Raw genomic sequence first — 13,634 nt, 5'->3', positions numbered from 1 at the left:
CCCGGTTTCCTTTGGACATTATCAATCTCTCTTATAGTGGTGATCTTCGTGTCAAGCACAAACTTGATAATATGACTGAACTGCCCTCATCTGTATAAATTATGAACAATATAAATAGCAGAGGACCCAGAACACACCTTTGCAGCTGTCCATACAATCTATTTGTCATAATCTTCTGTGTCCAATGTCCATGCTGAATTTCAGTCCAGTTAGTTAATTTATCACTCAACCTGCACACCCTTACCTTTTGTAAAAAGCCCAAATGTCAACCCGGAGAAATGCTTTCAGTAAATCCTTTCTCCCTCTCCCCTGCTTGGAGTGGACTGGGTGGCCTGTTTCTGTGCTTTATCACTATACATAATTCCAAATGATTCCCTATCCAAAATCCCTTCACCCTCCGAGGGGGAGAACCCTGAAGGATTATTTTGTTCCCAACTCACAATTGGGAAGGAAATAAGGCCTCTTGTCATGTATCAAATGCAATCCTAGCTGAGCGATTAGCTTATTGAGTACTGGATCGAAATACTATAAAACTAATAACAGAATCACATAATATTTTTGCAAAGCTTGGACAAAATTAGTACTTATTTCCCAATACATCCGTAGATAAAAATCCATCATTCATGTAAAAGAAATCCATAAATGCATAGTTTCTGCATTAATCTAGAAACCATTTATGAACACTGCAAATATTGTATGTTATTTCTGTACCTAATAGTTATGGATTCTTTCACACCAAATATAATAGTAAACGCTTGGGAACACTAGTGGCCACAGGGGTAACTATTAGAGTTTAACCATCTAAAACTACATAGGTTGTCATTGAAAACTTAGTGCAGCTTGTCCAGCTAGGATCACCCTACTATTAGGGAATGGTTTTGCAGGATTAACATGAGCTGAATGGAAAGAATCCCTGGCCACAGCACCCCAGACTGTCACTTCATGTCCTATTCATGAGGCAGGAGTACTGCAGTCCTATAGGCTTAGGAACTGGGCTAAGAGACAACAACAACAACAAAATTACATTTATAGAGCGCCTTTCACGTCGGGAGGACGTCCTAAAACGCTGAACAGTTAGGTGTCGGGACACGAGCATGGGGGAGGTTTAGGGGTGAGGGAAGGCAGAGAGGTGGGAGGGCAACCAAAGGCACGATCAAAGAGGAGCATCTTGAGACCGGCCTTGAAGGAGGCAAGGGAGGAAATGAGGCAAAGGGACTGTGGGATGGAGTTCCAGAGTGTGGGGGCAGAGAGGTTGAAAGCCCGGCCATCGATGATTGATTTGATTCTGACATTCCATTGCCAAGTATGTCCCATTGGAACCATTTCAGCTCCAAGGAGACCTTGGGTGGGGGTGGGGGAGGTAAGTGGAGTCTCCTTGTCCGTTGAGTTAAAATTTAATATTATGCATAGTTTTGGGATGCTGCTTTAAATCCAGTCTTCATTTGCAAGCCAGTTTGCCAAATTTCTTTTAATGTGCATGACCCATAGGCTCATTTGGATAAACTCACTGAGCCATCAGGCAACCCATAGAAACTTAACACAATTGCATAATATGAAATGCTTTATGCTGTTGAAAACCGCCAATTTTGTATATTTCTCTGGGTAAAATAGATAATTAATGCAGAATAAACATTCATATGGTACAAACGCTCATTGAACAAGCAAGTGGAGCCTAGGTTTCCTGATAACTTTCAGGTCTTTAACACTGCTTGAATACTGACTTCATAGAGGTTGAAACTGAGATTGGCAATTTTGGATGGAGTTTCAGAGGGTCAAGTTGTACCCCATCTACTCAAAGGACTTCAAAGGATGCACTATAAAGTGGTGTGACTGTCTGCATTCTGTAGGCAAACACAGCAGTTAATTTGTGCACAGTAATGTCCCACAATCAGCCATGAAGTGACTGACCAATTTTATATAGGGGATCATTGGCTAGGATACCAGGATAAACTCCCTTCTCTTTTCAAATTATGACATCCACCTGGATAGGTGGTCCAAAGGACACCACCTCCGACATTGCAGCACACCTCCAATACTGCATTGGAGAGTAAGCATAGATTGAATGGATTCCAAGTGCCTTTGTGGAACTTGAACCTACATATTTCTGAGTCAGGTGAGAGTGCTACCAACCGAGTCAGGCTGAGACACATTTTGACTCCGCAGTCTGATTTTCAATGAATGATCAATATTCACAGAACAAATTCCTTCCTTCTGCCACCTTAGTTAATGGGTAACCCTTCATTGGACAACCTACTTCCTATTGCAGGGTCTATTTAGTTCCCATTTATCTGTAATTGAAATCCATTCCTTAATCACCCATTTAGCTGAGAATGAGAGATTTTCTTTTACCTATGTATTTTGTCCATAATGTAGTCAATTCACTACATAGTATATTCTGTGAAGAGCTTTGTGATGTCTCAAAGGCATGATAAGTTGCAATATCAAATGCAAACATTATTATTGACTTTGTTTACTCATGTGGAAATAATCAGATTCCAACAATTGCTATACCTTTGGTTCTTAATACTGCTGCTTTTCTTGGTTTTGACATCTGTACTACTGTTGATCTTTTTTTTGATGTAAAGGGTTGATAGTACAGTAACAAAGCTTGTCCTGATGTTAAATTAGCTTTATGACTGCAACATTAGTGTTCACTTCAGAATCACAGTCAAAAAAACAGAAATCTTACTAACCCATCAGGCACAAGGAGATTGTCTATACCCTTAGCTTGCCAGAAAACTTTGAATGTTAAAATGCTAAGAGCAAGGGACGATTTAGGCACAATAAGGTTGCTTGACTTGGAATGGGAATGCAGAACAGGAGGATAGGAATACAGAATTATAAAGTCTTGAGCAAGATTTGAGATGAAAGAGAAATTCTACCCCCAATCAAATTAGTAGCTACTTCCAAATAAAGCAACTATTGTGTGCTGTTTAACACCTTCAAACATTAAAACAAGAACTGTTTAGAAACTGGATTGTGAATTCTAAGGATAAATACATAGAAGAAGATTGAATATACTGCAGAACACAATGGACCCTTAGATATAGGGAGGGTGAAAGTGCTGTGACATGGAAAGCAATGGGCCAGAGATGTCAAGTAAGACAGTTATTCTTATGCTCTAGTTAAATTATACAGTTGGGGGAAGAGGACATTTTACGGCATAAACAAGACTTACTGGTGCCAGGAATTACCAATTAGATTTCTCTTCACACCTGTTGACCACTGCTTTCTGACACCTCAAAAGTGTTCATTCGCTCCTTCGAATAAAAAGGATGGAACTCCCTCAACATTTCAATCATGCTTTCCCACAACAAAATACAATATAATGTTGTCTATTGACACATTACTTCAACACATCAGGTTCCGTTTCTCTCTATCTCTCTCTGCCCAGTCATTTATTTAATTGTTGATGCTTTTTGATGAATGCACAAGACATGACATTCAAAACCTTTTACAGGGTTTCAGACCTGGTGAAGAAGCTTTTGGTGACTGAAGCTTTAATCAGCTCCTCCAGATGGCCCTGGGACAACCATGTTTTTTTGACTGATATAGATAAAATTCCACTCTCTGTAACCAGCAGAGAATGAAGAAATAACTCATTGTGTGCATTAATACCCAAGTAGGCACTCAACATCTGCAGTGAGTCAAGCCCATGACCACAAAGCAACAAGGAGAGCTCCCCCTAAGGCTTTGCAACACAGACAAAATGGCAGGATGTCAGGTTTACTGCTCATTGAAAAGAAAAACCTTTGAGTGTAGCTAATTGTGTGAACGTCAACAGGGACACATGTACACTCGGTTGCCTTTTGTGTTAAATGTTTCATTTTATTTATTTTCCTTATTTACCATAGGGGTCTGGTGCAAACCAGCTCATGTTTCTGGCCAAAATTGATTTTTTAGTTTCAAGTTATTTCAAAGGTGTCTTAATACTATATCTCAATACTGTTCAAAAAATGTTTTCTCTCTTTATTTTTTTCCCATTCCGTAGTTCTCCCCTCTCTAGGTGATGAGTCATTTAAAACCCTCTTGCATCCTTTTCTATTCCACTGTCTTTTCTTCTGGTAAACTCTGTGCTTGTGAAAATTAGGGATGTCAGTGATAAAATATCTGGAATGCTCTTGCATTCTGAGCACCTTGGGGGTGAAATTCAGCTGGTCACTGCAGTTCCTGACCTTACTTCGAGGTTTCGTTTATAATGAGGCAATTCCATCCTATTACACACATCTCTGGATTCATTTAAGAAACAATTTGATGTGGTAATGGGAGAACTGGAGAATGGGTATTCCAAAAGGAGATCAAATGGGCCAAAGGACCCTTCTACATTCAAATCTTTTGTAATCTTGCCAAATATGTATCTTTCCTCACCTCACCTCTCTTTCTCCCCCCACCCTCTTTCCCAGTGTCGGCATCAAGCACACTGAGTAAACAACAACTTGTATTTATATAGCGCCCTCCACGCAGAGCAGCGTCTCAGAGCGCTTAACAGTGATGGAGCCTGACTCTGAGCTGGGGGTGTGTGTGTGTGGGGGGGGAGGGGGAGGTGACTGAGCACAGTCAAAAAGGAAGGTTTTCAGGTGGGACTTGAAAAATGGAGAGAGGGGGCAAAGCGGAGGGATTGAGGGAGAGTGCTCCACAAACACATGGTGAGAGGCACCTATAGTGGGGTTTGGCACCAGGTCATTATGTTGAGCACCAACTACAAATGAAGAAGAATTGTTTGATGAAAGTCTTTGAGAGAGCGGCACAGAAAAGTAATTCAGCACGACTTTGAAAATCAACCAGAACTAAAAAGTGAGCTGTTTTCAGAACAGGTTTAATAATTATTGAATGCACTGTGAAGTCCATTACGAAATATTGTACTTTTTCTCCTTTTTCATCTATTCATAAAGACTGATTATGTGTGTGTGAACCCCGCAACCCCCCGCCACAACCACACACAACATACACACACAATAGAGGGGAAAACTGCCTTCGGATGCAACCTTTCTGCTGAAGTCGGGGGAGGCAGGGGGAATTCTCATTATTTGAATCAATGGGAAAATGCATTGCTTCATTACAGAATTCGCGAAACATTCATAATTATCAAATCTGTTGGTCAATTGCTATTTTGCATCTTATTAACGTAATAGTAATAGGTTTGAGTCATGTACATTTATTATACTTCTAAATCAGGGCACTGGAGCTTCCTCAAGGTGAGTCGTAAAGTAAAATTTGAGGCAGGTGGCTGAATTCTTTCTGAATCATCTATTACTCAGTGTGATGTACCCTGTATCTGGGGGTGCACTGCCTGAAAGCAAGAGCCAATCAAACAACAGAAACGAACGGATTTCACTTTAGTCTAGTGTATCCGGGAACGCAAATGTCAGGAAATAAACATGTGAACATTAGTAGAATGTTGACGGTTTCATAGCCTGCTTACGAATAGTAAAAGCAAATTAACTGTGAAAGAAATGATTAACACAGCACATTCCAAAGCACAATGCACAGCGGTAACCATTAACAATCCAGCATATTCTTGTCGGCTGAACTGTGCTCTCGATAAACATATTTCCTGACTGGGGACAGTCATCACTTTCCTGTAATTGCAGTCACTTTCTCTCAGTTGGTTTTTCAAGCACACTGGCAGGAAAAGGTCACGTGGCCCTCTCTGCAATCACAGCACCAATGTGCATCCAGTCACGTCCTACAGGTGTACCAGCAAGTTGTAGGTGACCAGTTACCATTTGTCACTGGAATCATACAGCGGTATCATATGATTATAACATAGATAAATCATGGTCTGTGGATCTCCATAATGCATCTTCCAAGTAAACAGTGAATCAGTTTGTAATCTTACGGGACAAGACATTTGATATCTGGTCATCCATTCCCTCCAGTGGTCACTTGTTGGAAACATTGTTATTACAGAACTTACTACAGACTCTGAGTACTGCCATGTTCTGAAAAAAACAGTATTTTTTGCAAACATGGCATTTCAGTTCAGTTGGTAAAACTCTTGTTTCTGGATTCATAGTTCGTGGATTTAAGCCCCATTTCAAGCCTTTGAACTCATGGCCTAAGATGACCACTCCGGTGAATGAGATCTTAAATCAAGACCTCACCTGGCTGCTCAAGTCGACATTGAAAAGAGAAACTAGTTTTTCTTGGTGTCCTGGCCAACAAGCTTCCAAATAAATTGATCATTCACTTCATGGATGTTTGGTAGTAAGTACCTTGCTGCCTGCAAATTGGCAACTGAATTTGCTTACAAACCCCCGACACATTTGAGAACTTTTGATGTTAGTCACTATATCAAACACAAAGAATATCATTAGATGTTGAGAAACTTAACCATTACAGAAATAATATTGGATTCTGTTACTGAACAGCCCAAAAAGAGACTCACCTACAGCCAATCAACAACAACAACTTGGATTTATATAGCGCCCTTCACGCCGGATGGCAATCACATTGAATTGTTGGATTTATGAACACACGATACAGCTGTCTTCAACTTATACCACATAAACTTGTTAACAGATGTGCAATAAGTCTTAAAATCTTAACCGAACACAATTGTTATTGCACATCGGGTCACTAATGTTTTCTCTTTTACACACAGTTCCAGCAACAAAGCTCTGCATTTGTCCTTGTTTATAAATTAAATATTGTCTGATCTTCAAACGTAATTCAGCAAAAACGCCTGCCGAATGTTTATTCATTCTACATCTCACCACTATTTGACCTGGCCTGCTGCCTTTCATAACCAACCTCCACACCTTCCCCTGTTCCCACCATCAAGCACACAAACAGCAATACCCCATGTACTGTTGTATCACCACTGTTACATACCTGCTCTGAATTTTTTAATAGAAAGCAATGACATCACAGAAAGCTACCTGAAGGAATTGGAGTCCGACAGTGCTGAGGATTGAATTCACATCAGTAGATTAACCTACGTACACTTAGTTCAACTATAAATGACAGTTTAGCTCCCTCATGCTGTTGGGCATAAGAACTCATCCAATCCCATTCCCTGCTTGATGACAACATTCCCAGAAGTACTAGGATTCAAGTATATAATAGGGACCCTTGTGTAAAGCCAGAGCTGGGCAAGAAAATGACAGACCTTAACTGTCATTGTGAATTGGTGATCATGGCTTCATCGTTCTCTCTGTTTCACTGATGTGACAGCAAATGTCCAGAGGTCCCTGATGCTTATCGTGGATTTATACTGTTTATGTGACAGCAAGGGAATTGGAAGTACAATAAAAGATTCAGCCATTACAATCCACATTTGATAATCTCAAGTGTACAGAAAGCTGGACACATGAATCTCATGGAGGTGTAGATTGAAATTCTGCAGCTCTTTTGGAGCTGAAATCGAGAGAGAGAAGAAATACACAAAGACTATATCTTCAGTTATCTCTGTACAGTAAAACCCAACTGATTTTGGATTTGGCAAGGAAAAGGTCAAAACAAATAATTCATCAAGGTTTGGGATCTGTGTCTGCTTCCATCACATTTCAATGGAAGTTCTCAGATCTAAAACGATTGTCTGTGCTACTGAAATGATGTGCTCAGGCTTGTTTTATTTTTTTTCAACACATTTGCCCTTGATATTGATGGCAGATCCAGAGAAATTTGTATCTTCTTCGGCCATCCAATGTTGTAAGATTTTAGCTCAAGCTATGTGACAGTGAAATAAACACTAATATCCCGCTACACAAATCTATCCACGATCAGAAGTAACTATTACTGTACCATTAATCCAAAACTATCATCTGAATAAATTGTTATTTTATTGCAAGTACTTTAATTTTGTACCATTGGTAGTGTTTCCCTCCTTATAGTTCCTTTTCCCATTTTAGATTTGATCCTGTGTTTTTCTGATTTCTGAAAAATTCCAGGCCAGCTATCTGAATATGGACTAGGAAGCTAGTATTAAATAGCCCATTTTTAAGGGAGTGTAATGATTAAAATTAACACTGCACCAGTTAGTAGCATTCATCCAACCATTTGCTGTTTGGTTTCAAGTTCCAGTTGATTCGCTTAAAGGGATAACACCAATTCCTTTGTAAGATCAGTTATATTCTCATGTAACCTGAAATTGGTTCGCAGCAGGCGCCACCGAATATTTTAACACCAATAACAATAGCAATAATACTTGTGATCAGTCATCTGATTCCTATAAGCTTTAACTCTTTTCACAGACAGTTGTGTGCTGTGAATGTGTGTCTAGTGGGAATCAGGATGGAGCTGCCCAGATTATGGGTTCCTTGCTGGTTTTGTATAGTAAATATGAGGTGGGTTATCTACTTACTTTGCAGAGGAAGCTTATGTTGAAGCCAAATGTTCCAGCTTTCTGCGAGCCGGAGTTCATGTAATTTCCAACCAGCAGAACCAGCTCCAGCAGTTTGCCAAAATGCTCGCTCTTTCTGACTTCTTCGCAAGCTGCGGTCACCGAGACAATATCCGGTTTGATGGTGTTGATCTGCTCCTCAAACTGGAGCTTGAACTGAATGGCAGCTAATCGAGTGTGCAGTCTCTGTACACAGCTGATCTGCAGAGGAATAAAAGACCTGATTCATTAACAGAAATTGCTAAAATAAACATAGGATAAGGAACGCATGGGCAGAGATGTAGAGATGTATCACGTTTTGTAACAAATTTGATACAATAATGACCACAGTTAAATCAATTCACAGACACAGTGCTAGATAAGTTACATTTGCTGCTGAGACCAAGTTGGAGAACTGTGGAATGTCAGGAGGCAGCTAATGTATCACAAAATGCTTGATGGGATATACACGTGGCCTGATGACTGTTAAATTAAGTTCAATACAGATAATGCAAGGTAAACATAGCAAGCACATACCATCGCTCTTTCTAAATCCTTTGCTGCCTTAGCTGCTTCCATAGTCACTGCTAATTTTCAGTGCCATCTGAAAATGTAACTACTTTACACTGCAAAGTGATTCTATGTGATAATTATCACGTTGAATGTGTTACCACCTGTTGCATGGATTGGATTGAACTTATCAAGGGAGAAGCTGAAAGAGACTAGGAGTATAAATTGACACATCTCTCAACATGTCAATACTGTGCGAGGTTGCAATAACCAAGATAAACAGGATGCTGGGCTATATTGCCAAACCCCAAGGAGGTTGCCCATGCCCAGGACAAGCTAGGTCTCTTCTGTCTTGAAATGAGACATCTCACAGGTAACCGTAGCAAGGTGCAATGAATTCTGGACAGTCTGGCTTTGACATCCAACTGTTTTATTCATGCATCTGGGTCAAGATTTATTAATGTATTGTTCAATTATACGTAATGATCCTGTACATTTGGACTGGTTTGTGTAGATCCTTAATATATGAGCGAAGGATGGTTAAAATTGAGCACATCCCATAGGATCACTAAATAATTAATGAGAACTACAACCAATTATCATGTGACAGTGTTCTGTAACTGTGTGACGCTAACCACAAATGACAGCGCAATAACTGAAAATAGACTATTACTATTAAGGAGACTAAATTTTTAGTAACATTTGAGTCCAACAATAAGATCTACATTAACAGAATCCCTCCTGGACATGTGCTGGTGCCCTGGCCCATGAGTGTTAAAATGTTAAAAGTAGGACAATGCAACAAGGAAATGTACATCGCTAAAATCAACCCTTGCATTTACATGTGGTCCTTCTTCCTGCAACAACCTGAGTAGGACAGACCTAATAAATCTTTATAATTGGTTGCATCCAAGTTTTGAAATTGACATTGGCGTCTCAGGAAACTGAACAATGGGGTTAAAGTTCTACTTGTGCTACAGAACCTCACTCAAAAGTACGTAATGAGAATAATTTCTCTGGGGACAAATTCCACTCTGGTCTTTATTTACTCAGAGCGTGCAGAATTTGGATTGAATTAGAATTTGGACAAATTCTTAAATACAGCCTTAATTTTAAAGTTGGTTGTAAGCTCATTTAAAAGCTTCAGAAAAAAATATTCAAAGTTAGGACTGAATTCAATGATGTACCAAATACTGCAAATCAAAATCCTGAGAAAATAGAGTAAATCTAGACTCAGATGGATTTTTCTTAACCGAGTAATGTTAAACATCTTTGGTGGTAATTTTATTCGTGGCATAATTGTCAACCTTTAGAGTTTCTGCTGGTTGTCTTTGAGCAAACTGCTCACAAAGAAGAACTTGTGTTTTTATTGTGTCTCATTACATCCAAACATCTCAAAATCCTTCACATGTAATCACTGTCAAGTATTCCCCCGCTCCCCCACTCAAAAATGCACAAGAGTATCAGCTTACACCTTGAGGTCAAGACCTGACATGGGGGATGAACCCATCACCTTCTGATCCAGAGGCAAGAGTGCCATTACCTGAGCCCATTCTGACAGTTAGAATTCATAATGAGAAAGTGCACAGGAGAGATGGCTGACCATCATTAAGCCTTCCTGCTAAAAAGCTATATATGAGCATGGTACCAAAAAGCAACAGTGGAATCATAGCCTGGAAGGAAAAGAGGGAAGTTGTATTTCCATAGTGTCTTATTGTGTTGAAATATCTCAATGTCCTTTACAATAATTGCTATTGAGTGCAATGATTAATTTTGTAGGTAAATGTGGCTGGATGTACACATCAAACAGCTATGCCATGAATGATCATTTTTCCTACAAATTTATTTTACTATGTATTGAAATAGTGCCATAGGATCTAGCGCAGACTAGTTGGGCCAAATGGTCTGTTTCTGTGCCATATTATTCCATGTAATTTGATGTCCATCTGAAGAATGGGCAGACAAGACCTTGGATTAAAGTAACTGCCTGAGGTAACAAGTTACTGCCTTCAAAAAAATGGGAGACAATTGGTGGGAAAAACAATCAAAAAAAGTACCAGGTCTTCAGAACTCTTTCTGTTGAACACCCACAGTTTAGCCCTTAAGCCAAGTTTCAAAATATGTTTTTTCTTCTCGTCAATGGGAGTTCAATCCAGAGATCAATATTTGTTCATGCATTACATATTTTCAATAAAATGGACAATAAAGATAAAGTCATATAAAATTGTGGGAGTTTGAACTCATACCTAAACTGATACCCAAGTATAATGCTGGGGAATGTTGCATTGACAGAGATGTTTTCCTTCATACGGGATGTTAAACCAAGATCCTGTCTGCTGTGGAGAGGCCTTGGAAGTGAGGAAGAGGATTTTGAATTCTTTCCTCTGAGGGTTGGGGAGCTTGTGGAGCTGGGTAAGGGTGGGGTTGATGGGGTCACAAAGCCTGGTGCGGGAGAGGACTCGAGCCGCAGAGTTCTGGATGACTGTAGCTTGTGGAGGGAAGAGTTGGGGAGGCCAACAAGGAGGGAGTTTCCATAGTCTAGCCTTGAGGTGATGAATGTGTGTATGAGGCTTTCTGCAGCCTGAGGAGTGAGGCAGTGGCGGAGGTGGGGGAAAGCAGAGCGGGTCATGGCACGGATATGGAGGAGAAAGGACAGCTGAGGGTCGAACAAGATGCCCAGGTTCCTGACTGGCTTGGAGAGATGGAGTGTGCATCCATGGATGGCGATTCTGCCAGTGCCTCAGTTTCAGAGACGCGGGCGCGAGCCAATCGGGAGGGCCTTGGTCTTGCTGGCATTCAGCTGCAGAAAGTTAGCTCTCATCCAGGACTTGATGTTGACAGGCATTCTGTCAGGACAGCAGTTGTCCTGGAATCGAGGGTAGAGGCAGAGGGATAGAGTTGGGTGTCATCCGCATACATGTGGAAGTTATTCCCATGTCTGCATGGAGCATATAGAGGTTGAAGAGGAGGGGGCCGAGGGTAGAGCCCTGAGAAACACCACACAAGTGCAGGGGCTGGAAGAGAAACCATTGGCGGAGACAAATTGGAGATAGTATGAGAGATAAGACCTAAACCATTCAAAGACAGAACTTTAAGGTTGAGATGAGAGGAGAGGTGATGGAGGAGAATGGAGTGGTCCATGGTATCAAAGGCAGCAAAGAGATCGTGGAGGACAAGGAGGCAGAGGGAGCCCTGGTCACAGATGGACACCTTGACCAGAACAGTTTCCGTGCTGTGATGGGTAAGCGTCGGAGTATGGGGGGGTTGGGGAGAAATAGGGAGGGAGTGGTGGTTGGGAGGGCGGAGGCAGCTGATCAGATTCCCTTGATTTGGGACTTGAGGAAATCCAGTATCTCCTCACAGTCAGAGTTAACAATGGTGGACAATGAAAGTGATTGCAGTGGTAAAAATGGGCAAAGGTGTGGAGGAACTTGAAAGTCAATATGAGGATCTTCAAGTCAAACCTCTGCATTTAGTGTAGATTATTACACTTAATGCTGCAACTGAATTTTCAATATGGGGATATCCAATCTTAGTGGCTTTAACATGTCTGACTGTTGTAGATTAAAGTACACACTTCCTTAAGTCTTAGAAACATAGAAACAAGTGTAGACTATTCAGTCTCTCAAGCCTTTTCCGCAATTTTAAGATTATGCCCCCCTGTTCTAGATTCCCGCATCAGAGGAAATAGTTTCTCTGTACCTACCCTATTGAATCCCTTTATTACTTTAAATGTCTTATACAGGTTAAAGCCACTAAGATTGTATATCCTCATATTGAAAACAGGTCATTATTTGTTCTTTCTGAGATCAGCTGCTGCCTGAGTGTACTTTTGAGGTTGGGAGCTTTTCTAAACAGCAAATTCAGCGAGGCAGCTAGATTGCTAGATTTGAATTCAAAGAGAGTTATTTTTCTCTCCCTCAAAGTCAGCTCATCAAAAAAGATATGCATATCTCAGGGTCCATTTGTGCATGAGAATTATGTTGTACTGAATAGTTTTCAATAAAGTGTCAGAGATTGTGAAAAGGCCAGTGTTTAAATGCAGGCTTGGTGTAGCAAAACATACGAAAATTATCCAATCACTCCTGCGCAGTGAGGGAAAAGTACCAACAAGCCTACTCAAGCACAAATCTCTTCCGCTGCAGTTATATTACGTGCTTTATATCTCACATCGAGTGACAGCAGAGGTGGTGACTGCTGCTAGTGCGACAGAGCTACCAACATGGCACGATTTTTAATGAACAATAGACTTTTCACGGGTTACCTCATAACATTTGAGCACCAGTCGTTCATATTTCCCGTATCAGAACAAGCAGAATTACTCAATAAAGCAACACAGCTTTTGTCCTGAATCATACCAACTGCAATGCTTTTTGTACATTTGTTTTCTCCTCACAAAATCACAAATGATCGGGCAATTTGATTTTAAAAAATTCCTTGCATTTGATATCATGCTTTATCAAGTTGTTGAGTCACCGCAGTTTACAGGATTTTATTTTGATCTCAAAACTCATCAATATTCACCCAATTATTCCCCCATTACAGCATCAAGCTGTTTCTTAAACATGTCCAGGGTCTTCCCCTCCACCTGCCATCCTAGCAACCTGTTCCATCTGTTAATTACCCTCTGTTTAAAAATTCCAATAATGTTCCAGGTTTAATGGCATTTTCTGATTCTATTTCACCTCCAACAGGTATGGGGGAAACATCATTACGCTTCCATGCTTTGGAATGCATTTATGCATAAATGTTCGTCTTGCCTTTCCATTTACAGATAATATTGTGTCTGTGAATTGTAAAT

The 13,634-nt window shown here is 40.4% G+C and overlaps 1 protein-coding gene across 1 annotated transcript in view; it reads right to left on the bottom strand.

Annotated features, from left to right (window-relative positions):
• Positions 1-13,634, bottom strand: part of LOC103181334 (protein diaphanous homolog 1-like) — a 924,060-nt gene that overhangs the window by 434,601 nt on the left and 475,825 nt on the right. The window contains exon 17 of the mRNA XM_042340721.1: positions 8,306-8,545. Within this exon, the coding sequence (XP_042196655.1) occupies positions 8,306-8,545 (240 nt within the window). The remainder of the gene's footprint in view (positions 1-8,305; positions 8,546-13,634) is intronic.

Source organism: Callorhinchus milii, unplaced genomic scaffold (genome assembly GCF_018977255.1).
Source record: "Callorhinchus milii isolate IMCB2004 unplaced genomic scaffold, IMCB_Cmil_1.0 Scaffold1, whole genome shotgun sequence".
Lineage (NCBI taxonomy): Eukaryota > Metazoa > Chordata > Chondrichthyes > Chimaeriformes > Callorhinchidae > Callorhinchus > Callorhinchus milii.
The sequence above is the reverse complement of the archived record's forward strand: the minus strand, read 5'-3'. Positions and strand labels throughout refer to the sequence as shown.